Consider the following 25,836-nt stretch of genomic DNA (forward strand, 5'->3'; position numbering starts at 1 on the left):
AAAAATAGCTTAAAATGATAGAAATAAATCTGAGTTTAGAGCTATAGGCTTACATTTTAAACCACCCAAGAAATTGGTTATGTATAAGCAATGGCAACAGTGGTTTCTGCATACCAGCACTGCAACCAGCTATACTTAGCAATATAWTCTTGAAAGGGAGAATGACATCAAAACCACTAAGTATTTAAGAGATCCAGTAATACAGACTGATTATTTCTTATTTCAGATGTGGAGGTTTGTTTAACTGACAAATTGAATTTTATTTCCTAGTCAACTGTGTCTTTCAATGACTGATCATCATCTAGCCCTGAAATAAATGTTACCTGATTAAAGTAGTAAAGGTTAAAACATTTAAAACACATGCTGTAGACCTCAGAAATCAAGTCAAGATGTGTAAGGGTATGAATTATTAGAGGATTTATGAAATCTGCCCTGAACAAATTAATTCATCAGTTTAGCCAAAGGCTTGTCAATGAATTCAAGAGCTTTTCAAAAAATGAAACATCTGTTGTATATTTAAAGGTTTTGTTTATACGTAAATGTGTAAACATTGTAGATTGTTCTTTCTAAGGTGGGATATGCAGTTTACATAATGCGTTTGGAAGTTACTTCAGAATTGCTCTTGCGTCCTTGAGGATAAGGAGTAATTCATGAAGGGTTCCGGCAGCCTTTGAATTCTCAAGCCTTGGGAGTTATTGAGGCAAATTAGATCTTGAGTGAAGCTGAAAGATATGCCCATAAATCTGCATAACGTCCATAAATCTGCATTGTCAAAACAACCTATTACCTCACAAGAGTTAAAAGTAGTCTTCATTTTTTTTTTTTTTTTTTTAAGGGATCAAGATTACATGGCTTTTTAGAATCAAGGTGAAATCCTTTCTGGATTCTGTTTGCTTTCCGAGATGACATAATAACCTAGGGTCTCGTTTGTCCTACAACTAACTACTGACTAATCTCATTCTGTTTAGAAAATAATTTGAGCATGATTGCTTAGCTAAAAGGATCTGGTGTTCTGTCTTTGGTRTGAAATGATGGTAGTCATCAAACAATTTACACAGAGCAAAAGATAAGGCACTTTTTTCCTTCTATATATTTAGAAAAATATTGTGCTGTAAATGAACACCCAAGATCCTGCAGGAAATGTACTTGATTATGAGACTTCATACTAGTTACATAAACTTAATATGCACTAATTGTGATATTTTAATCTTTCTATGTTTTGCCTAAAGTACTCTAAGAAAACATTATACAAATATTTTTCATACCATGTAGATGAAACAGAACCTCAGCTATCTGGCTTAGAAGATGATTTYTTTACCTCAGTGTCTATGGTGACAACTGCTACTCCATTTATTTTTATGCTCCAGTAGTTGTAGCAGTTAAATGATAACTATCAAAGAAGTCATAATAACAACAGATTTGTCTTTAATCACATACAAAACTGGGTTAATCTCTTCATTAAGAAAAAAAAAAAAGACATGCAATATGAGTGACTGGTTGTGGAGAACATTTTGTGCTGCTGTTTTTTTTCCAGTTAATTAAACCTATGACTGCAGGTCTGGAGTTTTAGCATGTCCATTTTCTTGTGTGAAAGTCAATGAACATAATTTTCCATTTAGACTAAGTAGTCAGTTACTTTTTCCTTACACCCAAAGACTYACACAGAGAGAATCAGCCCCCAGGTTCAACCACAAAAGACAGCTGAATTTGAAGAAGGGCTGGTAAGATCTAGACTGGCAATAATCTTGAACATTATAGGAAGTCCCTGGTAGGCCTGCACAGAAAGCACGAGCAATAGAATGCTGTATATTTTAGTCTTTCTTTCTGGGTACATTTGTTTGATTTGGACATTATGACTTAGCCTTTATGGCATACTGGTAAAGTTTGCCATTTTATGGTTYAATTATGTTTTAAATACTGATACTTGCCCTTGAACAGCCTTAATTACAAACTAGGAGTGGGTTTCAGTCTGGCTTTGGGACGGGAACACACCATATACATGCACATGCATATTTACAAGCCAACAGATTTCTTTGAATAAACCCAACAGAGATATTATCTATTACAGTGATCAGATATCTAGCAATAATTTAAAGYTACCTCTACCCATTAAATGACATGCGTGACAACTTAATTTTTATTATAGGATGCATTTCTCATGATTAATTTAAATTTTAAGATAACGGGCTTGAAAAACCCTTTGATGCTTTATAAATCACATCATGGTATTTCTCCAATTTTATCTTCCATTTTATTTATAAGCAAATACTTGAAAAAATCTACCAGTTTTACTGGTATTATAATCGATCATCAATGTCACAAAAGGTTTAATATTTTTTAACGTAATGGTGATCATTGGACAGGGTCTAAGAATTTGTCTAAATCAAAAATATTCTTTGCAGTGTAGTTACCATTGTTACAAAATACACTTAAGCTACTGAGTTAATACATTCATTATATTGAGAGCTGATTCAGCAGAAATAAACTCTGACATACTGGTCCCAGACGTTTGCGGTTTCTGGCACCATCAGCAGTCTGATTCCTCTAGTAAAAGAGGTTAACTGACTTCAGTTAGCAAAATATACCCCCAGGGATATAGCAAAAGTACCTCTGCCTTCCACACAAAAACACAGCATTCTTACATGCTTTAGGGGAGCTGACTGGTGAATTGTTTGACAAGACCCCAGTTTAGCCTGTCTCCAGTTTACATCTCCAGCATATTTGTACACAGCTATAATATTCAGCTGAAAACTGCCACTTCATCAAGCAACCCTACTTTGCTAGATGTAWAAGCAGCATGAAAAAGAAACACAGGAAATAACTTGTAAAGAGCACCAGGTTCTATTCACAACATTGGAATATATATTTCTTTTGTGTTTAAACAGGAGGCCTATACTTAATGGAGCTCCAGAGTTGCTTCCTAATGTGCTTTTTTATGTGTTCTATGTGAATGTCTCTGCTAGATTCCTCAGAAGTATAAYGCAATTGTGTGGCTCACACAATTTATGATGTAAATTGCTTACAACAGGTAGAAAGGAAGAYGAATTTTATCTTTCAGAGAATCACTATACAGTTTTTCTTTATTTTTGGATCTCCATAGGATCCTAGCAACTTACAGCTGGCATCACATGTCCAAGATAACTCTACATTTTCATTTGGTTAGAGATGTTTTGGCTAGGTTTGACCGGATGATTGGGTCAGATAGCTGTTTACAAGGGTTGTGTATTCCAGGTTTTATGATTTTAGTTATGAAATTATGCATGTCCAAGTCTTCCACACCAGCTCACATTTTCATCTCATCGGCTTAATAAGCTTAAAATTATGACTTATCTCTTAAGGATAGCTTCCCATGTCATCCTACCTCCCCTCCCATCCCCTTCCAATTTTTAAAAATCTATCTGGTTTTAGTCTTTTTTTGCTTTCTATCTATGTGCACTCATTTTAAGTCTTTCCCTTCATGCTTTGCTGTCAATCAACCTCAAAAAGTAGTGAAATTAAACCTGAGGAAGCAAATACTTTTTATTTTTTCCTGAAGGGAAAAAGGGATTACGGGAACCAAACTCAATTGTAATAAAGCATAAAGCATTTCTATGACTACTAGTCCTCTGTTCCACTTCTGAAATAATTTTTATTTGTAAGGTGAAATGTGTAACACATAATAAAAGCTCCTCTGAAGAAAAATTATGCTGATTTGGTTTAACCAGACCCAGAGCATAACTGAGACTGGTCCACAAGCCTTTCAGATGTTCACAGATTTTTCTGAAAAATTCAGTACTGCTCTACACAAATACCTGCTACAAATCCAGTGGAGCTGACAAGTCTCATTATCCAGTTCCCACTCCAGGCAATCATGAAATCTGAGTGTTGCTGACATGATCCATTTATATACAATATTTGTTTAAGAACAAAACTTTACATTTTCCTCAAGTCCCCCTTTGGCCAGACACTCAAAGGAAATGAATCAATACTTTGTAACACTTGTGGAATCAGTCTCTCAGGTTTATTCAAGCCGAGTAACACATCATCTGGCAGACAAACTTTAAAGGACAACTTTGCGGCAGGTTATAGGAATTATACTACCCTGGCTTCTAGGAGTTAGTAAGATTTAGGACTGGCCAATATATTTTTGAGAGAGAATGAGTTTAACAATACAAGGAATATCTAACTCTTTGAGTAAATCTCTCAAGGTGTTATCTGTTTGTATGGGTTGTGCAGGTATTTAAGTGTGCAGCATTTCCAAACATCTTTAGTTAGCGTTTTCAGGCTTTTATTTGTATTGAGGGTACAAAGAAGAACAACTTGAATACCTGTAAATCATTAAGAAGAACCAGAAGATGATGAAAAATACGCATACAAGTAGGTTAGAATTGGTGTCTTATCTCTTAGCCCTGGGCTACAGTACAGAGTTCTAGTTCAGCAATCTCCCTGGTATCTAGAGCACTTAATTTTTAAATAATAGCACAAGCAGTTAGCCAGAACTCAGTTTGACCTAAAGAATTCTTCAAACACTCACAGAATGACCGAGGATGGAAGGCCCTAGAGAACATCTAGTCCAACTATCCCTACTCCAATAGGGTCACCTTAAGCATGTTCCTCAAACCTGTGTCCAGATAGGTTTTGACTCTCTTCAAGGATGCAGATTCTACAACTTCCCTCAGTAAACTGCAGCTGTATTTGGCCACCCCCACAGCTGAAAACCTTTTCCTYATCATTAAATGGAATGTTCTGTTTCAGTTTGCACCCATTGCCTCTTGCCTTATGGACCATTGATCAAAGTATGAACTCATCCTCTTTATACCCTCTCATCAGGTCTTTGCCCACAGACAAGATATCCCCTGAGACTTTTCTCAAGGCTACACAATCCCAACTACAATCTTGTAAACTTCATGGCCTTGGAATTTCTCCACTATGTCCATGACTTTCTTGTTGTGGGGAGCCATGAACTGTACACAGCACTTCAGGTGTGCYTTCATCTGAAGTTGAACAGAGCAGAAGGCTCACCTCCCCTGGGCTGCTGAGCAATACTGTTCCTCGCATAGCCCAAGACACTGCTTGTCTTTTATGCTGCTGGATGCAACACTTGCCATGGACAACTTGCTGTCCACTGGGCYTCTAAAGTCCTTTTCTGCAAAACTTCTTTCCAACTAGTCAATGTCCAGCCCAGAGTGYGGCATAGGGTTATTTGACTGCTGGTGTGGGACTTCACTGAACTTCATGAGATTACTATCTACCCATTTTTCCAGCCTGTCACCACCCTTCTCGCATGGCAGCATGGCAGCATTGTTTTTATCCTGCTCCTCCTGRCTGAGTAGTATCTGTAAACTTGCTGAGGATGCACTCTGTCCCACCATGCATGTCACCAATGGCCARTACTGGCCCCAGTATCAGACTCCAGAACACTCCACTAGTAATGGGACTGCAGCTGGATTTTGTGCTGCTGTTAACACTCCTTTAAGACCAAAAGTTCAACCAGAGTTCAATCCACTACACTGCCCACTTATCTTGTCCATATTTCATCAGTCTGTATATTGAGGATTTTACAGGAGAGAACAGTGAAAGAACTGCTGAAACCAAGATAATTTCCCCTAATCCACCATCCTGAAGTTCACAGTCATGATCCTGCTACTTGATTTGCCTTGTTCTCTTCTCTCAAGATCCTGGACTCCATTATCTCATGGTCTCTATAGACCAGGAAAGAGCTCCATGTATCTCTGCTGCTGTCTAACACAAAAGGCCAGATCTGCTCCCCACTGTCCTGACCTGCTCTTTCTAAATCCTGCCCACATCTGCCCACTGTGGCATTCAGCTGAGTGAGCTATCCTTCCACATCTCTGTGATCCCAAGGAGGTTGTGGCCCTGCAGCAGCAACCAGAGCTCTAATATTTTTTCTTTGTTCTGTCTGGAGGTGACCCAAAGCACCCAGTCAGGCTCACTTTCATGAAGAGCTTCTTGAACACTGTTAATGGGTAATGTTTAAAACACTTTGCCAAATGAACTGCTGGAGAGACAAAAGGCTATCCAAAATGTTAATTTGGTGAATAACACTTTGTGAAGTTCCTCTTTGAGACACTTCTAACGCTGTCATGCTAAATTCATGCCAATTAATTGAACCACCTCTTCTTTTTCCTAATACAGAATTAAACAATCAATTTTTAAAAAAATTGTGCCTATACTTTCTGTGGGTTTTGGTTAGGCTTTCAAATGCTGAGTGTATCTGAGAACCCATCTTGCTTTGTTTTCAGACATACTGACATGGAGGATACTGTTAATGTAACTAAGCTGCACTTTTCAGATGCACATCAGTTAATTTGTCTCCTCTCTCTGTCAAAGAAGAGTGAACAGGAAGGCCACAATGTTACTTGTGAAATGCTTTGAGGGATATAACACATATTTAAAAAGTGCTTATCCCCATTATGGTATTTGTTTTTGTTGTTATCTGAGCCTAACACTTCTCTTATGAAATCTAAACTGAGACAAATATGAGYAGAGTTCAAATTTTAATATGGAGTTTGGATATATTCAACTTTTCAACTGGATATATTTGGATATACAGTTTGGATATATTCAACTGGCAACAGCTTTTCAAAATGAAATCTTTCACAAATCTTTTCCTGAAGAAACACCACGTGAGGCATTTTTCACATCCCAGCAAATCACTTCTAAATTGTGTTAAAAAGATTTCCGAAAGKACTTTCATATTCCACAAATTTTTAAAGATACATGACAGAGCAAAATATTCTCTTGGAAACATTTTTGATTATGGACCCAGACCAAAGAGGATATTGCACGAAAGAAGCCCCAGTCTCAGTCGGACAGCTTGTTTTCTAGCCTATTCTTCAAAGTGAAGATATAGGAACAGCTTGTAGTTGGCAAGAGAAATTTTAAAGGTAAAAAGAAAACTACCTGTTGACATACAGCCAACCAAATGCTCAGGTTAAGGTGCTTTCCTCCTTTTGTCTTCTCTCCTAAATGGAAGAGCTTTAAGAGTGYCCCTAAGTGTAATGGAGACTCATCCTAATGACTTCATCAGGATTTTCAGGTGAAATTCTGTTTCCACCTAAGCCAGTGAGGTCTTACCACTGACATAAAAGCACAGTGGATCCTTGAGCTGTATGCTGAATTTTTCTACCTTTTTTATTAGAGAAATTGAAGTGCTCAAGAAAGAATTTCATCTGTTTCTTTTTTTCTGTTGTGAAGTTCTAATATCATATTTGTCACTGTAAAACAGCAGCTCAACCCTGCATCAGAGTCCTTACTAARCACACTTTGATAAGAATCAAATGCAACCTTGTAGAACAAACACACATTTATCCTCAAACATGATCCAGTTTRAAAGCTTCCTTAGAATCAGAACCTATGTCCTTGCTACTTTTTTAAAGATGCTCTCAGGATCAAGGTGTATGAGGTACCCGAGGTCATGTACAGTTTACACTGTGCTTCTTCTGTCAGAACTTTCAAATCTGGCAAGCCACTCATTTCAGTTTTGGGCTGGTTTTGTTTTGTTTTTTTGGTTTTTTTTTGTTTGTTTTTTTGGTTTGTTTTTGGTTTTTTTTGTGGTTGGCATAGTTCTTGTCAAGTTCCTTTTGGAAGAATGCATAACTACATGCCTCTTTTAAAAATAACATAACATTGGTACTACATTATGTTTTACCGCTGAACAACCTCCTACAATAAATGTGGTGCTCAATATGAATGTAGTTTATAGTTGAAGCAACTGTATTAGTGCTTTCATGCTTGCKGTTTTCCTATCAGACTAATTCAATTGGCTGAGCAACCACAACCCATCTTTCATTAACCTCTTTTAGAACAAAATTCTGGCTAATGGCAGACAACTTAAAAAAGCAACTTAATGCTGCTCTAGGCTGCACAAGTCTACATTACTCCCAGAGCAGACAGGTAGCCTATTGCATGTCTGCTGCAAGCAGAAACAGCATGAAGACCCATATCTACAGCCTTGCCTTTCTTCTGAAAATACTGCAGGACGCAGTCTTTTGATTAGCTAGTCTGACTATCCATCTTCACTGTATGGAATTTTGTGGTATATGCTAAAAGAAAMCAGTTTTTTACTAATGCTCAATCCCTTCTAAAAATTCACCAAAATTGTATAAAAGATAATTAAAATAGTGGAGAAATCACTTCAAATTTGTATTCTGCATTAAAAATCAAAGTTGTTCTAAAAGCAGACCTTGCATGCTCCTTACACATATAAATTTAGCTTTCAGATGTGAAATKACTTAGTATTGCACTATTAAATGTATGTGAAGGCATTTTGTCAAAAGTAATAGCAAGGATGTGGGAAGCCATGCCCTTCATGTAAGTGCACTGCATTGTGACTGATACATGAGTCAATCTGGACAGATTTCTTCTTCCTTAATTTCTTTTCAGCAAGAACAGGGTAACTGCTACTGACTGTGTTTGTAATCTGCAAAATRTTAACTATGTCCAGTTAAGCTCTCTTGAAAGTGGAGAGCTTTCCACAGGCAAGAGACAGAATGGCTGCAAAAAAAAGCAGCTTGATTTTTCCTTCTCCTGAATGTCAGATCTTTGTCTCTCAGCAGCCACCACCTCCATGCAGCTGGCTGCTCTGTATTGGGCCAGCTGTGCCTTCCATTGTATGGGCTCTTTGCCCTGCTTCCTCACCTCTCCAATTTTTCCATAGAGAGTATCTTAAGATCTGTTTTCCTCCTATGCCCAAAATCACAGAACAGGTAAGGTTAGAYGTGGGGGTTGTGTCCAACTTCCTTGTTCAAGCAGGGTCATCCTTGAGCACATTCTGCAGGATTGTGTCCAGTCAGTTCTTGAGTATCTCCGATGAGGAACACTTCACAACCTGCCTGGACAATCTGTTTCAGTGCATGGTCACATACACACTAAAATAGTTCTTCCTCGTGTGCAGGTGGAATTCCCGGTGCATCATTTGGCCCATTGCCTCATGCCTYACTGCTTCCTGGAACCATCGAGTAAAGCCTGGCTTCATGCTCCTCACACAGCCCCCTCAAGATACTTATACACATTTATGAGGTCCCCTTTCAGTCGTCTCTTCTCGAGGCAGAACAGTCCCAGCTCCTTCATCCTGTCCTCACAAGAGAAATGCTCCCAAAGCCCCTAAAATCATCCTCCTAGCTCTGTGCTGGACGCACTCCAGGAGCTCCATGTCCCTATTGTAAGAAGCTCAGAACTGGACATCACATTCCATGACACAGCACCCTCCCCCCGCTTTACACGTTTCCTACAGACGGCTGCATCAGGAGGAAACTATTCCAGCGGGCAAGACTGCATCAGGAGGAAACCATTCCACCGGGCAGGACTGCATCAGGAGGAAACCATTCCACCGGGCAGGACTGCATCAGGAGGAAACCATTCCACCGGGCAGGACGGGCCCGGGACCCACACCGCCACCACCGTCCCGCTCCGCCATCAAACCTCGCGATACTTGCCTCTGGCCCTCCGGTTCCTGTGAGCACGGAGCGCCATGGCAGCGCAGTTCTCGCGATATCTCCGCGCCGCTGTCGGTGCCGGGCGGGGCGGGGCCAGGCTGGTGCGGCCGCGGCTGCGGCTCTGCCGGGGCGCCCGCGGTGCGGGGAGCGGGGACAGCCACGGGCCCTTCCTTGTGGCACYCCTCACTGTGGCACCCCGGGGGCTCCCTGGGCGTGCTGGCCGCCGTCACCCGGCCGGCGGAGGGACGGCGGTGGGTCCCCAGCGCGGCGGTGCCCGTCCGCCTCCGCCCGGTGCCTCCGCCCGTGGGCCCCGTCGGGCTTTGCACAGCCAAAAGTTAAAATGTGTGATGATGGTGTCCCAGGTAAGCGTCTTCCGTGTGTCTTGCTTTACAATATCCTTGAATTTTGCTTTTACAGTAGTTTCTTTAAGAGTGTAAAAAAAACCCGAAGGAAAACAAAACCTTGCACTCTACGTTAAGTGGYCAACCCTCACTAGTTAGAAAGCGTCTACATAATTTCACAGAGGAGTAGTGGTTGAAAGAAACTAGTGTGTGACAAGAAGCCATTTACACCATGATTTAGTACAGCTAATATAGACAATTGCAGTTTTTTTACATCTATAGTAAAAGAAGTAAGTACAGGCAAACATCTTCAATACCATCAGTGGTGCCAAGTGTACTACACCCATGCTAGGAAGGCATAACAGATAATTTTCTTTATTTTTAAAGACAGTGCTCCACATAAATTTTGGTTCTACTTCAAAAGCCAAGAACTTAGTGAATCAGGCTAGTTATAGTAGCTGTTCATGCTTTGACTTGTATGGCATTATTTTCTGGTCTTTTGTAGCAATGGTGTCCTTAATACCATTATATATATTTGCCTTTTTCTCATTCTGTTCCCTGTTTCTCACTAAGTTTAAAGCTTGGTAACACTAGTACCATTGTCCAGTGTAATTTACTCCACCTTGCGTTTGGAGCTCTAGTTGTGATGAGTCATATGCAACTTCTTAACCTCAAGTAAATGCTTTGTTAAAACCAAAAACTCTGTCGTCTTAAATCATAGTTTAACTCGAGAGTCTCTAAACTACATTTTACATATCGCTTCATGACTGTAAAAAAAAAAAAAAAGAATTACAGAAATCCTCTCCTATTTTAAACTTTGGTTTGCATATTTAACAGTGTGCAGGTTTTCAGTTTTGGTTCCTGTTCTCATGAAATTRCAGAAAGAATTAGATGCTACCAGAAGAAGTCAATGTACTTAGCTTTTTCCATTGAGATGAGAGACAAATGCCATGAACTTTAACGATTAGTTATATATGATTTCTTCAATGTATAACCCTTTGCTTCAGAAAGATCATTTGAGCTTCAAGTCTTTGAGAAGATCTTAGGGACTGGCTGCAGGTATTGGAGCAGATTGTGTAGCAGGTCACAAAGTATGGGGACATTATTAAAGATATCTGCAGAATGGTGAGTCGAATGGCAAGGCTGTGGTTTATGACCTTGTTGATGTAAGAACTAGTGGGACATCATTTTAGGTCTTTGAATCAAAGTTCTTATCAGGCAAAAGTGTGACAAGTATCCAGAGCAGACGCGCAATGTTTTCAGTCAGAAGTCGCCAAATTCTAGAAATTTGCTTGTGTTGAAAGGGGAATGAAGCTCCTCGAAAGAGAGCAGTCTGCTGGGGTTTGCTGAACAGACAAACCACATGTGGCCCATGAAATCTCTGTAGCTAAAAGAACACTTTAGGGCCAAAGAATTTTGGAAGAGGGATGTTCTGTAGGCTTGTACTGTTTTTATCATTACCTGCATGTCAACTTAAGGCCAGTGCTGGCTGCAGAATATTATTTTCGTGTATATAATGAAATCCATTATAAAAATGAATGATAGTTATCCCTGATTTAACTAATACATTGTGGAAAGTAGTCCTGTAAGTGGATGCTTCCAGGTGCTTAGGACCTGGTGAGGAGAACCAGTCTTCTCAGTGTGGTTTTCACATGGCGACATAAAAATGAWTGAATGTGGAGTTTCTTGCTTTCAGGGCTTATTTCCTTACCTTTGAAAAGTGTCTGAGTTGATCTGCCTGTAAAGTGTACTATCACTGGTCATAAAATGATGAATACTTACTCTGGTGCAAGATTATCTCTGGCTCACTCTTCCCTGTATAAACTATAGGTGCCTATCATTGCAATTGATAATGACTTTCTTATAAGTATCAAAACTTATTCCAGCAAACAGATAAGAAACCATAAAGGTTCTCAAATGGATCATGTATTCCTTTGTTTTGGGATGACTGAGAAGGGGAAGGTGAGAAATCCTTCCTGCAAGCTCAACAGAACAGCTGTTTTTCTCTCAGTTCAGATTTGGAAACCTTTGTCCGCAGCCGTTTTTTGCAAGGTCTTTTTATGGTGAAAACCATGTTTTTTCTGATAGAGGTATTTTGTTCATTGTCAGTATGATGCGGATTATTTCTGCTGTGATATATACTGCTGTGTTTGCCTGTGTGAAGCCACTGTGTAAACTTGATGTATCAGAATCTGGATTTTGCTTTTTTTCCCTATACACCTTCTAGTATTTCTAAAATAGTGGTGTTAGAGCAAACTGTAACTTTATGTCTAGCTCAGGCTTGTAAACAGTAACTGGTGTCTTGATTCTAATGCTGCCTTCAGTAAAGTGTTTTATATGAAACTGTGCTTTCTGTCAAATAAATGTGCATCCAYTGTTTTAATATTGAAATGAAATATTTTGTACATCAGGCCACTTTATCACTGTTTGTGTTTGTTTTTTTTTTATAGACCATTGGCGTATTGGGGAGAAATGCCTTGCCCCTTGTCTTGAAAATGGAAAACTTTATGAAGGAACAATAACTTCTCTTGAAAAGGACAAGAATGGAAAATCATTTGCTGTTGTATCATTCTTGGAGTCTGAAGAAAGGAAAATAGCAGTAACAAAACTTCRTAAAGTCAAAGACAATAGAGGACCCTGGAAAAGCTTAATATTTGATGAGGGTGATCTGGAAAAGCCATGTTTTCCTGACCAAAGTCTTCCATCTCCTGCGGTTGCTTTTAAATTATCTGACAATGGTGATTTTATCCCATATACAATCAACAGATACCTACGTGATTATCAAAGGGAAGGAGCCCAGTTTCTGTATAGACATTATGCTAATAAAAGGGGGTGTATTCTTGGAGATGATATGGGCCTTGGAAAGACAATACAGGTATTGTTTTTATTTGTTACAGTGGGACAATAGCATGTTCTCCAAGATTTGCAAATCTTTTTAAAAAGCAATATGTAAAGCTTAAACCTCCCTCTGCTGTTGTGGAGTTGGATAAGGCAGGCCATGATGTCCAGGACAGTATTCAGAGCCAGGAGTCCATTGCTGATTTAAGATTCACTCCTAACAGGCCATAAAACTGGGATCTGACTTCTTTTAGTGTAAGCATGAGTAATTACAATAGTTAAAGTGTTAGTGTGTTGAATTTGCTTTGAGGATTGCTACCTGGCCATGATGAAAGGATTTTGCATTGGAGTACACTAAAAGAACTTGGGGTTCTTATCTGATTCTTGTTTTTAAAACACCTTTTTCCTTTTTTCCTGAAAACGAATACTTTCACTGTTCTGGGAATGGGAAAGAACTTTTACTTTCATCTCTGTAAAAAACACTTTGGTGTTCCGTGCTACTTCTGTCACTCTTTTGAAAATGCATCTTGGTTGATGAGAGGACAAAGCGTAGCTGAGTTTTTTCATTATGCTCTGAATCTTTGTGCTAGAAATTTTATTTTTTTTTACTTATTTTATTATAATTAAGCTTTTTTTTATGTGTAGAAATTCTCTATAACCTGTCTGGTTTAAAGTTAGTAGTTTGAGTTCTATGAGGTACGTCTTTGTCCCACTCTCTTTTCTCTTTCTTAATCTGTCCAATGCAAGCTCATTCCTCCACTGACAAGTATTGTCTGTGGTTTCTATTGCCCTTCCATTAAAGAGAATGTTGACAGACGCCTTTCAGTGCAAAGAAATATTGTCCTGTAGCAAACTTAACAAGAGGARTGAGTAAAGTAAACTACCAAAATTCTTCTTAGAGCGTTTAGAGGTGTATCATGGATTTATATGTATAGCTGATGATCCCCTGTTAACAGATGCTGATTAAACTATATTCATTTTAAACATGGCCAAGTTTCTTGTCCATGGCMGTTGAAGAACTGAGTAGTTATGGAAGACTGTTTCTACCCAGAACTGTAAATAATCTGATCTCATGTAGTAAGATACATATATATATATTTGTATATGTATATATAGATAATAGTAAACTTGGGGAGCAGGGAGTAAATTTACTTGTCTTGCTTACATCTTGCATTTTTTTGAATCTCAGAGCTGATTCTCTAGGCACAATTATCACACAGTGACAGTGTGTTCCTGTGTGGAATTCACATCTGATGGCTTCTAATCAGTGTCAAGTTTTCAGAAAAAAAAGTAGAGATTTCAAAGAATATTTTATGTGAAGAATATCTCACATGTAGAATAACAAGAAGGGATTCTGTAAGTCAGAAAAGATTGAGSAGATTGATCTGAGGCAGCCTGCAAACTTGTGCCTGGCCAAGCTGGTGGCCTGATACAGTGGATTGATGGTAATGGTCAATATGGGAAGAATGATTGATGTTATCTACCTAGATTCATGTAGGGCCTTCAATATGGTCCCACGTTTATGGTTTACCTCTAAACTGCAGGCGTGTGGATTTGATGGATGCATAAGGAATGGCCGGCTAGATGGATGGATGGATGGATGGATGGATGCAGCCATAGAGTTGTGATCAATGGCTCTGTGTTGAGGTAAAGGCTGATAATGAGTGATGCTCCTCTGGCTGTTTTGGGACCAGTGCTGTGCAATGTCTTCCCCAATGACAGACAGTGAGGTCAAGTGCTCTTTTAGCAAGTTTGCAGATGACACAAAGCTGAGCAGTGCTATTGACACAACAGACGGATGGGGTGCCATCCGGAGGGACCCAGACAAGCTTGAGAACTGGGCCCATGAGAACCTCATGGAGTTCAACAAGTCCAAGTGCAARGTGCTGCACCTGGATTGGGACAATCCCAGACATGAGCACAGACTGGGAGAAGTTCTAGACAGCATCCCTGTAAAGAAGGACTTGGTGAAACACAGTGTTTATGTTCGAGTTCATTGTGGGATATCAGCAGATCAGTGGATATGAAGTAAAAAGGAATAATTAACTTGTTTTGTAAAGGTTAACACATATGAAAAAATGAATTTAAATTTCATTAAATAACTGATTTAGTCTTAGAAAAAAAACTTACGTTTGTCATTTGGCTGAACCTTATTGTTTTTAAATTAGAGGATGATTCATGAGGTAAAGATTCTTCTAGAAATTCTTTGAATGTTAATGTTCTTTGTACTTCTGATATGATTTTTGCTTTAAATGGCCTGACCATATGGCTCTTTCATATAAAGCTGAGGTTTAAGAGAAGGCAAATAGAATAATGTCATTTCTTAGTATGATTATAGTAAATTAGTTTCCTTTCAAGGCATTTAGGTTGCTTCTTGCATTAGATGGAAGAGGCAGAGGTTTCTGATAATGAACTGCCATTTCACAGCCTTTGCTGCTCTTGGAAATTTGTGATGCAAATTTGTCCAAGAACAGAGAATGTGSTAGAGACATGGAGATTTATTGTTCAGTTGAATTTAATTCTAATCCTCAAGGGATTAAAAGAAGAAATTAAAAGTCCGTAGTTAAACAGCATGTGCAAGCTGGCAGTTCATCACAACCTCAGCTTAAAAAGTATTACGTATAAAAATGGGTTATTTTTTTTCTGCATACCACTCATTCACTCTGCGGCTATACATGTGATGGATTTTTGCTCTGATCCTTCCATCTAAATTTGCTCTTCTCAGGCAGATAGCTTTTCTCCATCATTGGAGGGAGAAAGATTTTTTTTGGTAATCAACAGTTGGTAGCTCTGACTCTGTGCTGTTATGAGCATCTGTGTAGCAGCTGCAAAAAGGAAGTGGCTGGAGCTGGCTGCTCTGAATAAAAGGGGCCTGTTAAGTTTTCAAAAGAAGGGCACCTCTCTGATGATGCATGTGATCCTTCCTGCTGCTTAGTCCCATGGATACCACTTATCCCAAGTGGATTTTACAGATTTGCATGTTTTGGCCAGATCTTTCTCTGCCTTCTTCCTGTTTTGGATTATGATAGTTTGGAATAGCCTGTGCTGTGATGTTTGTCCATGCTGTGGTGTATTGTAATAAGTACCTTCTCATAATCACTTTGACTGGTTTGAGGCAGATGTGAGAATATAGCACAACAGGAAAAAAATGTTTTTGATATTAATAGTAGGAATTTGAAGGAATGGAACATACAGAAAAAGGCATATTAGTAAAAAGCAAACCTCTAGGATACGCCTCTTCKTCCTTTTGCAGAAATAGTTGAGAGGATAGTTAGAGGATATCTGTCCCTTCTGTTTTCTCATCTGAGATTCAAATGCCCTGAAAAGAAGGAGAGTTTCAAGACAAGTCTCATATCTATTTTTTCCTGGCTCATTCATGCTCTGTCTGTTGTGTATTTTTGGGACTTTTCCACTTAGAGAATAAAAGTGTGAGATAGAGCAATTAATTGCTGTTGTAATGAATTCAARGAATTCTTGGGAATCCAAGGGAGGGAATGCTCCCATTTTAAAACCAGATATATTTAAAACCAACAAACACCCCCCTTCCCCTTCCCCCATAGAACCCTTCCCCTCCTTAGCCACCTTACTAAGTCCTATCCAGGATTTTGTCCTAATGTTTATTTTTTGTGGAATTCATTCAATTTCTTATTGTACATAATCACTGAGAATTGTTTTCTTTCTCAAGGTCATTTCATTTTTGGCTGCAGTGTTGCACAAGAAGGGGACACGTGAGGATATTGAAAATAATATGCCAGAGTTTTTACTGAGGACGATGAAAAGGGGCTCAGATTGTAACCCCAAGAAGGTACAACTTTTAGTGATACTAGCTTAAGGATTTTGCTAAAAGACAGTACTTGGATTTTTTTGGTTTGGTTATTTGTTCTAGGAGTTTRTGTACATTCATTTTTGAAATTCAGCTGCTGAAGTAGATTAGGAATCATGCCTTTCCTGATAGTGTTTAGGAAGCCTTCAGTTTTCCACATAGCCATAGAGCCCTCTCTTTGTCGCTGCTATTGTCTAATCTGTTACTACTGTTCCTATGTACTAATGGGAAGCATTTTGAGRTACCTAGGTTAGATTTGTGGCTAGGGTACTTTGAAAAGCCCATGTCACTGAGTAGAAAACTAGTGTTGTGTGATGAAACAGGTTGTAGAGAGGTTGTAGACCCTATCCATCCCGATGAGGTTTTGAAGACCTCAGTTGGGAAAGCCTGGATTTGAAGTCAGTGTTGCCGCTGTTTTAACTGTAAAGTTGGAGTGAAAATGTCCCAAAGCCACTTCTTACCTCATTGATTTCATTATTCTGTGATATCAAGTGAATTGTATGAGCTGTCTTAAATTTTTAAACCCTTTTCAGGACTTTCTATGTTCAAGTCACGGGATGACTAGACTTGTGGATTTGAGGAAGCTGCTTATCYTCTTTCTCCTTTTGTTTTCTCCATCTGCAAAACATTTTATGGTATACAGATGCTAAAGTGATAGTGGTTCACATCTTACTGCAGTTATTAAGAGTATAATTTGAGTAAGTAGTGCTGCTTAGTATTTAATTTTTTTGTTGCAGTATTTTTCTGCTGTATTATATACATACTCAGAGTAGGCAGATTACTTTGGAATTTGTAGTAACTGTTTAGATATTTTCCATACATGCTTTGAAATGACAGAATTAAACAGTCAGACTGTTCAGAGCAGTAAAATAGTCAAGATCATGACTTCCATTATTGAGAAAGTGCTATGTTGTATTTTTTCAAGTAATACTGTCATATGTTTGTTTTCAGACTTTCCTCATCGTGGCCCCTCTTTCAGTGCTGTACAACTGGAAGGATGAGTTAGACACATGGGGATACTTTAAGGTCTGTATCTTACATGGCAGTAAAAAGGACGATTCCATGAGTCGCATCAAGCAAGGGAAATTTGAAGTTGCTCTTACAACATATGAGACACTTCGCTTGTATTTGAATGAATTTAACAGGTAATGGCTTTAATGTGTTTGTATGCACCTAGTATTAACGGTCTAATGGTACTTTGTAAGTACTTTTTTAATACAGTGTATTTACTGTTAAATCCAGTGACTCACTGTGCTAAAGAGAAGAATCCCTGTACTTCTGAATTTAACCTGTACTACTGAATTTAACCTGTACTATTCTGGTGGGTTGACCTTGGCTGGATGTCAGGTATCYACCAAGCCACTCTTATCACTCCCCTTCCCAGMTGGACAGGGAAGAGAAATTAAGATGAAAACCAACTCTATGGTTGAGATTAGTCAGTTTACTAAAAGAAAAGCAAAAGTTTAGGCATGCATAAGCAGAGAGGAAAAAAAAAAAGTTCGTTCCCTGCTTCTCATCTGCAGGCAGTGTTGAGCCACTTCCCAGGAAGCAGGGCTTCAGCACACATAGTGGTTGCTGTGGAAGGCAGACACTGTAAATAACAAATGCCCCATTCCTTCTCCTTTCCCTAGGTTTTTTGTCTGAGCTGATGTCATGTGGAACGAATGATCCCTGTAGTCAATTTGGGTCAGCTGGCTGAGTTGTGTCTTCTCCCATGATCTTGCCCATTCCCAATCTACTGATGTGGGGGTAATGTTGAGGGACAGCACTGATATTCTGTCAGTGCTGCTCAGCAGYAGCCAAAGCTCTGCTGTGTTATCAACACCTTTCCAGCTGTGGATGCAARGTACAGACCTGTGAGGGCTGCTGTGGGAAAATTAACTGCATCTCAGAGAGATGACCAGACCCAGTACAGCTATCTTTGTAATGGGACACTTGGTAGCAGTAAGCGTTGGAACAGTTCCTAAAAAACAGTCTTTGCTGTCAGCACACTTATGAAATGTTCTCTGAAAGATGCACGAATTGCCTGTGTGAAAAGTAGTGACAGCTAAAAGATACATAGAAAGTATTCCTATCTTTCAGTGAAGTGTAAGAAGACCAATCACCTTCAAAGGTGATTGTTCAAAAAGGTATTTTCCTTGTTATTTGCRCTTTTTACCAGCTTGATGAAATTACTGGTCTCTACAAACTTTGAGATTTAAACCTACACATTTCTCATTCAATCCTAGAGGTCTTTTTCCCTTATGTCATCTTGGAAGKAGGTACAAGTTGTGTCAATAGCTGGTGGTATCAGCCTGCCCTCAGCAGCTGATGTGAGTGGATCTGCAGATTTTGGCATTTCAGGCATTGGGAAAGGTCCAGGCCCCGGAGAGTAACCTAGTTGTCTGGATATCCATCAGCAAAACAGTCAGATCTTCATCTCTGTGCTCAGGTCTGAGAAGTACAGATAGAGGGGTAAAGTAGTTATGTTGTCAGCACCCTAACTATTTGTGTTCTCCCTGAGAAACTCTTAATGCTTGATCATGCARTAGATCACGGTCAGGAAATAGGTGCATGTGTGGAGCAGATCTGATCTGTGACTGCCTGCTAATACATTCCTTCAACATGGGGATTTGCCAGACTCTTTCTACAGAGTGTGGTGACTAGATGGGCCTATGATCTTGACACTAGAAGAAGCTTTGTGTCTTGCTTGACTACAGTGATGGATTGGCCTCAAAACTGGCTCTTAAATAATTAGCTTTCAGGAATAAGAATAAAAATGCTCAGTTACGCATTTAAATTAGTATGAGTGATTTAAGTGGAAAGAGCGCATAAACATCTGTTAAGACTTCTTTCAGAACTCAACATTTTAGCACATTTTGGGAATGTAAGGAGCTCGAATATTAGTGAATGTGTTTAGTGAGTATCAAAAATGCCACAAGATCGACCTTCATTAATGAACTAAATCCAGCCTGTTCAAGAGAGAGGCTTTTTACTAAACATGTCTGTTTCAGCATTTTTACAACAAATCAAACTGGATATGATTGTGTTCTGCAATATTCATTCATGTATATAAAGTGAACTCATAAAGTTAATAAATTTCTTCCTTGGGACTTGATGACTTAAATTATTATAGTAAATGGTTCTTTTTTCCYTAAGTTTTATTCTTGAACTAGCTGCAAAATACCTCTTGGTCACTGTTTATAGCTATGTTCCTTCTAGTCATAATCAYGAAAATTAAAGTTGCTCTGCTATATTGGTATTGTATAGACATTCTTGAGTGACACTTTGTTGAAGAAAACCATGCAGATTTAAATGTTTTCAGTTCACTGGAAGTTGTGCTGGATAATTTTTGTCAGGAAAATGAAGAATACCTATRTTAAGCGTATTTTGGAGACTTACTTATTTTTTGTAAATTGTAATTATGAGTGGAGTTAATTTTAGTGAGATGTGCTTGATTCATTGCTGCAYAGATTTAAAGCTACTTTCTTCCCGAAAGCATTTGATACGGTTAACAGTAGTTTATTTATTTGCTGATATAGTTTAGCCATTATGTTCAAATATTCTAATTGAATTTACTRAACAAATAATTTAAAGAAATGGAACAGTATAAAAACAAAAAACAGGGAAAGYAAAAAGTAATAGTGTGTTATAGAACAATTACAGCTACTTGTCTGGCTGACTTCACTTTTTATGTGTATGTGTGGGATGATRGAACTAGTAATGTCAGTTAATGAAATTGGTTTTTAATCTGCAGTATAGAGTGGTCTGCTGTGATAGTGGACGAAGCACATAGAATCAAGAATCCAAAGGCTCAAGTAACTCAAACCATGAAGTCATTGAAATGCMGTGTTCGCATAGGTCTTACTGGAACCATTCTTCAAAACAATATGAAGGAGCTTTGGTGTGTTATGGACTGGTAAATAAAATACTTCTTTTTGTGGTTAAGCATCTCTGTGTGTTAACTGTGCAATGGGGGTGGCGTAGAAGTGGATGCTATAGACCCATCTGTGTTATTMAAAAAAACCCCGAAACCTCAAAATGCCTCATGTTTTGTGAGAATATAACTGTGTTGTACCTGGGAGGTTAAACTCCTGTATTTTGCAGTTACTTAGTACATTTGGAGTTCATCCCAACTGGCTTTTTTGGGAAATTTGGGAAGTAGTTAAAATGTTTCTTCCTACACCTCCTGTGTTTACTTTTTTTTTTCCTAAGGACACTTTTTTCTTCCTTTGCCCAGTAGATAGGGAATCATTACACAGCCTTGACCACAATAGTGCCTTTGATCTGTCCAATATGTGCAGATAATTCTGAACTACTTGGAGGATAAAAGTAATAAAATTTTGSTTTTTTTTCCAAATGCACAAGTGCATGTTTGAAAAGTAACAGTCTTGTCCAGAAAAACTTTTAATGGTGAAGGAGAGGTGCAACTAACCAAAGATAAAAATCTAGACCTCCTGGGAATGCTTAACAGAGAAGGAACAAAGTGAACATACTTTAAATATAAGGCTATACAGAGCATAAATAACATAAAGACTATTTTAAGCTTAGTGTTGCATCTGGTCCATTAAAATTATGCTGATGTTATTAATAGATTGTTGCAATGTGTTGTGCTGATAACAATTACTAACTTATTTTTACAATTGGGTTTCTCAAGGTTTTATTTAGCTAATTGTAGTATTTGCATATAATTATGATTTAATAAAAACAGTAAAAATTGAAAACATKACTGCTTGGCTTCCAGTTTAGGTTTCTAAATACTAGCAGCCTTGTAGTGTAGAGGTTCTATGTACTTGCAATTTCTGTTGATCTGCTAAACTTGTTTTTCTTAAGATTGCAMCCTTTTCCTAGAGGGTGTCTCTTAGCATTTGACAATTACAGAAAACTAATGAAAAATGGCATGTCTGAAAACAGTGTATGTTTTTATTTGTACTTACAATTCCTAGTAGTTTCTCTACTTTAAAATCTCTTGCTGTTAGAAAAAAAAAATATATGTAGTATGCTTTACRTCAGTGAATCAATCCCCCACCACTTTTGTTTTTCAACAGGGCCATACCAGGACTTTTAGGTAGCAGAGTACATTTCAAGAAGAAATTTTCTGATCCAGTGGAGCATGGCCAGAGGCACACTGCAACTAAAAGAGAGCTAGCAACAGGTCGTAAGGCCATGGTGAAGCTAGCAAGAAAAATGTCTGGCTGGTTTCTGAGACGTACCAAGGCGCTTATCAGTGATCAGTTGCCAAAAAAGGAAGACAGAGTAAGAGTGCCTTCACATTTTAAATACAGTGCTAATGAACGTATCTCTTCTTTTTTGTTTTCTTGTTGTATTCTCTCTCTTTCGTCATATTTGTAGTAGTTTATGGTTTTCCCTTCATCTTATTAATTTAAAAAGAATCCGTAGCCTTGGAAAAAGTGCACTTGCAATACTGTGCTTTGTTCACATAATTACTATGATTACACATTGAAATGGAGTTAATCAGGCATGAAAATGCTCAGCTAGTCTTCTGACTAGTGATTTACAGATCTATTTTATGTGTTTTTTTGTCCTTATCTGTGCAAGCCCTAAGCAATGTATGCAAATTTCTTGAAATTATATGTAGAACTTCCGAATTTGTAGCTTGATACTTTGTATGGAACAGTATGCTTTTAACTCCCTCATTTYTGATCTCTAAATGAAAGAAAAACTTCAGACAATGCTGATTTTTTCATAGGTCTGTAATGTTGTGAATCTGACAAAGTTGTAAATACCATATGAAGTGATAATACTTTATTAATTTAGCTWGGAGTTCGGCTGAATCTTTTGTACTAAGTAGACAAATACATAGGTTTGCAGCTGGTTTTGTTTTCAAAATTTGGTATTTATTCTTCATCCTTCATTTATAATAATGTCATCTRGGCTGTCTTCTGAAGGAAAGATTAACACAAGCATCAGTCAGTTGCTTTTCTGAATCTAGCAGGTTTTATTCTTTTCATTATCTTGTTAATGTGAGTATATGTTCAAGTTACTGCTGTATTATTACAGCTCAGCATGGTGCTGCTACTATGTGGATATCATAGGYTAAGAAATGTTCTTGGGATTTCTGTCTCCTGCTGCTTAAGACTAAAGATGTCATGGAGATGCCACCCATGGTCTCTAAGAAGAGGGATCAGAGTTTTGGCCATAGCACTGTGTAGATCCTTGCCTTCTCATTGCTTATTCTGTTTGTCCTGCTTCTGGTAGTACCCTACAAGAGCTAATGCCTAAAAAGGGGAAAGAGAGGGCAAATAAAGCATCTTGCAAAGCAGAGAGAAATCTGTAATTAAAATTGTGCCTTTATTTCTCTCACTTTCCCTTCCTCCTCYTATTCCTCCACAAAAGCCATATAGAAAGGTTTTAGAAAAGTAACAGTAGGTTCTTGTAGAATGATGTTGATATTCTTTGTAGAATTTTGGGATGGAATAAAGTAAGTATGCATATATTTTGGCTACAGTTCCATGCACTTTCAGTCTCAAGATCCACATTCTTTTTCATTTGGTGGTGGAATAATTTCCTGTAACTATTTGAGCAAGTGTGGTATTTATTTCTACTTTATTTTCAGTGATCTGTGATTTGTGCRTTTTGATACAGTACATTTTTTGCTTTTGATTTCATGCTGCACATGATAGTGTTTCTTGGTTTTTCTCTTTGGCAGATGGTGTTTTGTTCCCTAACTGAATTCCAGAAAGCGGTGTACCAGGCGGTGCTAGAGACAGACGATGTAACCTTGGTGTTAAGAGCAGGAGAGCCCTGTAGCTGCAACAGTGGCCGGAAAAGGAAGAACTGTTGTTACAAAGTAAGAACTTGGCATTGTTTTGCTTTTCTGGGCATAAGCTTCTCAATTTCTCAAGAGACTCTCTGCTGATGATGAGCTGATTGAARTGTGTGCCTAGTGGTAGGCCATCTGTTTGGGAAATCCCAGCTGGAAACTGGGCGAGCTGTATCACCAGTGTGATGGATGGAGTTAGGCACTTTGGGATTACTGCAAAACTGCTTTGCATGTCCTGAGTAGATGTTTGTTCTTATGAAGTAAATTCTGGATCTTTCGTGTTAATAAATGCCCCTGTCATTTAGTGATACTGGCAAGGGTACAGCATTGGGATGTTCAATATGTGACAGGTGTGCTGCTCCCACGTGCCTCAGGTGGTTTGTGCAGAAGCTGCAAATGGCACCTGAACTCAGCAGGTTGCCTGGGCATTTTGCTGTTTTAGCTGTGCCTTTCTGTGTGGCTGAAAGTTGACTTTGCTTTGCTTCAGTGCAGAGAGAGCTGTAACAGCAGCCACAGAGCACAAGATGAAATTTGTCCATGAGCAGCAGCTTTGCAGATTTCTTTAGTCTTCTCTGAGCTTCTTTAATGCTTGATTTAGTCTAGCTTTGTATTTGTTTTGCCTGCATCACTCAGTAGGCTCGGATTAAGCGTATTTTTAAAACATTTAGAAGCATATGTCTCATGCTTGTTTCTCCCTTTTTTTCTTTCTGGCCTGTTCTGATTCTTGTGTAGTGGTTGGGTTTTTTCCAAATGCTGTAGTTTGTTCAGTCTTCTGCATATTTCTTTATGAGCATTCTGCCTGTCAATCTRTTTAATATATTGTGGATGCTAGCCCTCTTTGCAGGCTTTTATTTCAAGTGATGTTTTGTCAAAAAAATGAAATGCTGTTGAACTTGATTCACAAAGGGCAGTAGACAGGCCTGCGGATAGTTAAGTGCTTTTATGGACTGTTTTATTCCAAAGTTAACTGTGAAATTKAGTAGATTGGGAAGGGAAAACAAATATTAATTAAACCAGCCAACCATAACCAGGAAGATAYCTGATTAGATACCTGCTGTTGCATTGTAGAATGTCTGTAGTTTGAATTAAATTATTTGAGATGTTTATAAAGCTTTATATGTTTTTGCTGGAGAGAAAAGTAAAGTTAGAAGTTGTAGGRTAAGAAGTCATTCAAACTGCTCTGGCATGATGTAATCACTTTTGTCTAGTTACCATATTATTRTTTATTGAGGAACTCTTGGTTTTCTCAGTGTGATATMTGTWGAAATTRCAGTCTGAAATGGTTATCAAACAGTGAACATAGCTGTAGGGTTTTTGCTTTTTTAATTGAGAATRTATCTATTAGGTTCACAGAGCTGATGGAAAAACAAAACTTGCTTCACTTTTATCAAAAATGCAATATGCATCTTTTGGAGATCAGTTATACTACCAAGAATTGTTAATGCATTACACCTGGTAAGAATAGCATTTATTTGAGATTACTACTTATTTTCAGGAGTATTTGCATCAATGGGAGTTTTTTTTGTAGGTAAATGCACATGGTGAAACGATAAAGTCACTGCGCTTCAGCTATCTAATGATCCTACAGAAGGTTGCAAATCATGCTGGACTGCTGCAGACGGACAACACTAGCAAGCTGCAGGTTAGTTTCAGATGTATCTAAAAAACAGATTTGTGGAAAATGAAAGGGATGAAAGCGTTGAATAAAAATTGCTACTGACCTCTTTTCAAAGTCTTAACTATCTGCAGTTACAATATTTTGGGAAATTGCTTTTCTATTCAGTTATACAGAATGCATACCTTCTAAAGACTTTATACAAAACAAGATGTTAATTTAGTTGATGCATATCTGCAAGTAAGGTTTATGAAACATTGGAGAGATCAGGAGGAAGAGTAATTTTTAGTGATTTCTAATAGTGCCATTTTTGTTGCATTTATGAAAAGTGCCTGTAAGAGGAATGTCTTTGTGCAATAAACAATAGAGAATTAAATTTTTTTTCCTCTTGTATTTTAGATTAAAAGCTGACTTTGTTTAAATAGCAAGAAACRTGTTTTAGAAGAAATTGCTTAATGAGAGATCAGCATCAGTTTATCTTGTTACTGTGGCATGTAACAAGATCCACAAATGGCAGCATTTAGAATTATTTGTTTGTGAGCCTTAAGGTCCAGGAATGAGGAAGGCAATTTAGAGATGTTAGCACTTTCTTTTAGAAGCTGTCAAGGAAGAGTAATCAGAATGTCCTAGCTAATTTTGCAAATTTTTGTTAAAACAGTTTTTCTTTTTTGGAAATGTTATTCTTAATGTCCACAACCTTATACACAGTATATACCCACATTTTTCAGTGGGGTTTTTCTGTGTATATCATATGTAATTTCTGTTKTAATAACATTTGRTATTTTAATACCTCTGAAATACCAGAATACAACTGTTTTGTGATTTACTGTCTTTTGTGTCATGCATAATTATTAATTTTGCCAACATCTACTAAAGAAGCTGATACTTTGTAGTAATTCTTATCTTTAGTGTTGAAGGCCATTAGATCTGTTACTCTTAGGTGAGAGATATGGGCTTTTCTTTCTCTCTGGAAAAGTGGACTTAAAGTGTTTAAGTTCATAGTTAAATTTGGAGCGGAG

The 25,836-nt window shown here is 38.1% G+C and overlaps 1 protein-coding gene across 2 annotated transcripts in view; it reads left to right on the top strand.

Moving 5' to 3' along the window:
* Positions 1-9,534: 9,534 nt before the first annotated feature.
* ERCC6L2 (ERCC excision repair 6 like 2) overlaps positions 9,535-25,836 on the top strand; it is a 30,656-nt gene continuing 14,354 nt past the window's right edge. For both annotated transcript variants that reach the window (XM_057384532.1, XM_057384541.1), the window contains exons 1-8: positions 9,535-9,799; positions 12,229-12,653; positions 16,302-16,421; positions 17,391-17,584; positions 20,176-20,337; positions 21,467-21,674; positions 23,089-23,229; positions 24,731-24,844. In XM_057384532.1, coding sequence (XP_057240515.1) covers positions 9,778-9,799; positions 12,229-12,653; positions 16,302-16,421; positions 17,391-17,584; positions 20,176-20,337; positions 21,467-21,674; positions 23,089-23,229; positions 24,731-24,844 — 1,386 coding nt within the window. In that variant the 5' untranslated portion in view covers positions 9,535-9,777. The remainder of the gene's footprint in view (positions 9,800-12,228; positions 12,654-16,301; positions 16,422-17,390; positions 17,585-20,175; positions 20,338-21,466; positions 21,675-23,088; positions 23,230-24,730; positions 24,845-25,836) is intronic.

The sequence above is a fragment of the Malurus melanocephalus genome, unplaced genomic scaffold (assembly GCF_030028575.1).
Source record: "Malurus melanocephalus ecotype Western Australia unplaced genomic scaffold, MMel_1.1 scaffold_15, whole genome shotgun sequence".
Taxonomy (NCBI): Eukaryota; Metazoa; Chordata; class Aves; order Passeriformes; family Maluridae; genus Malurus; species Malurus melanocephalus.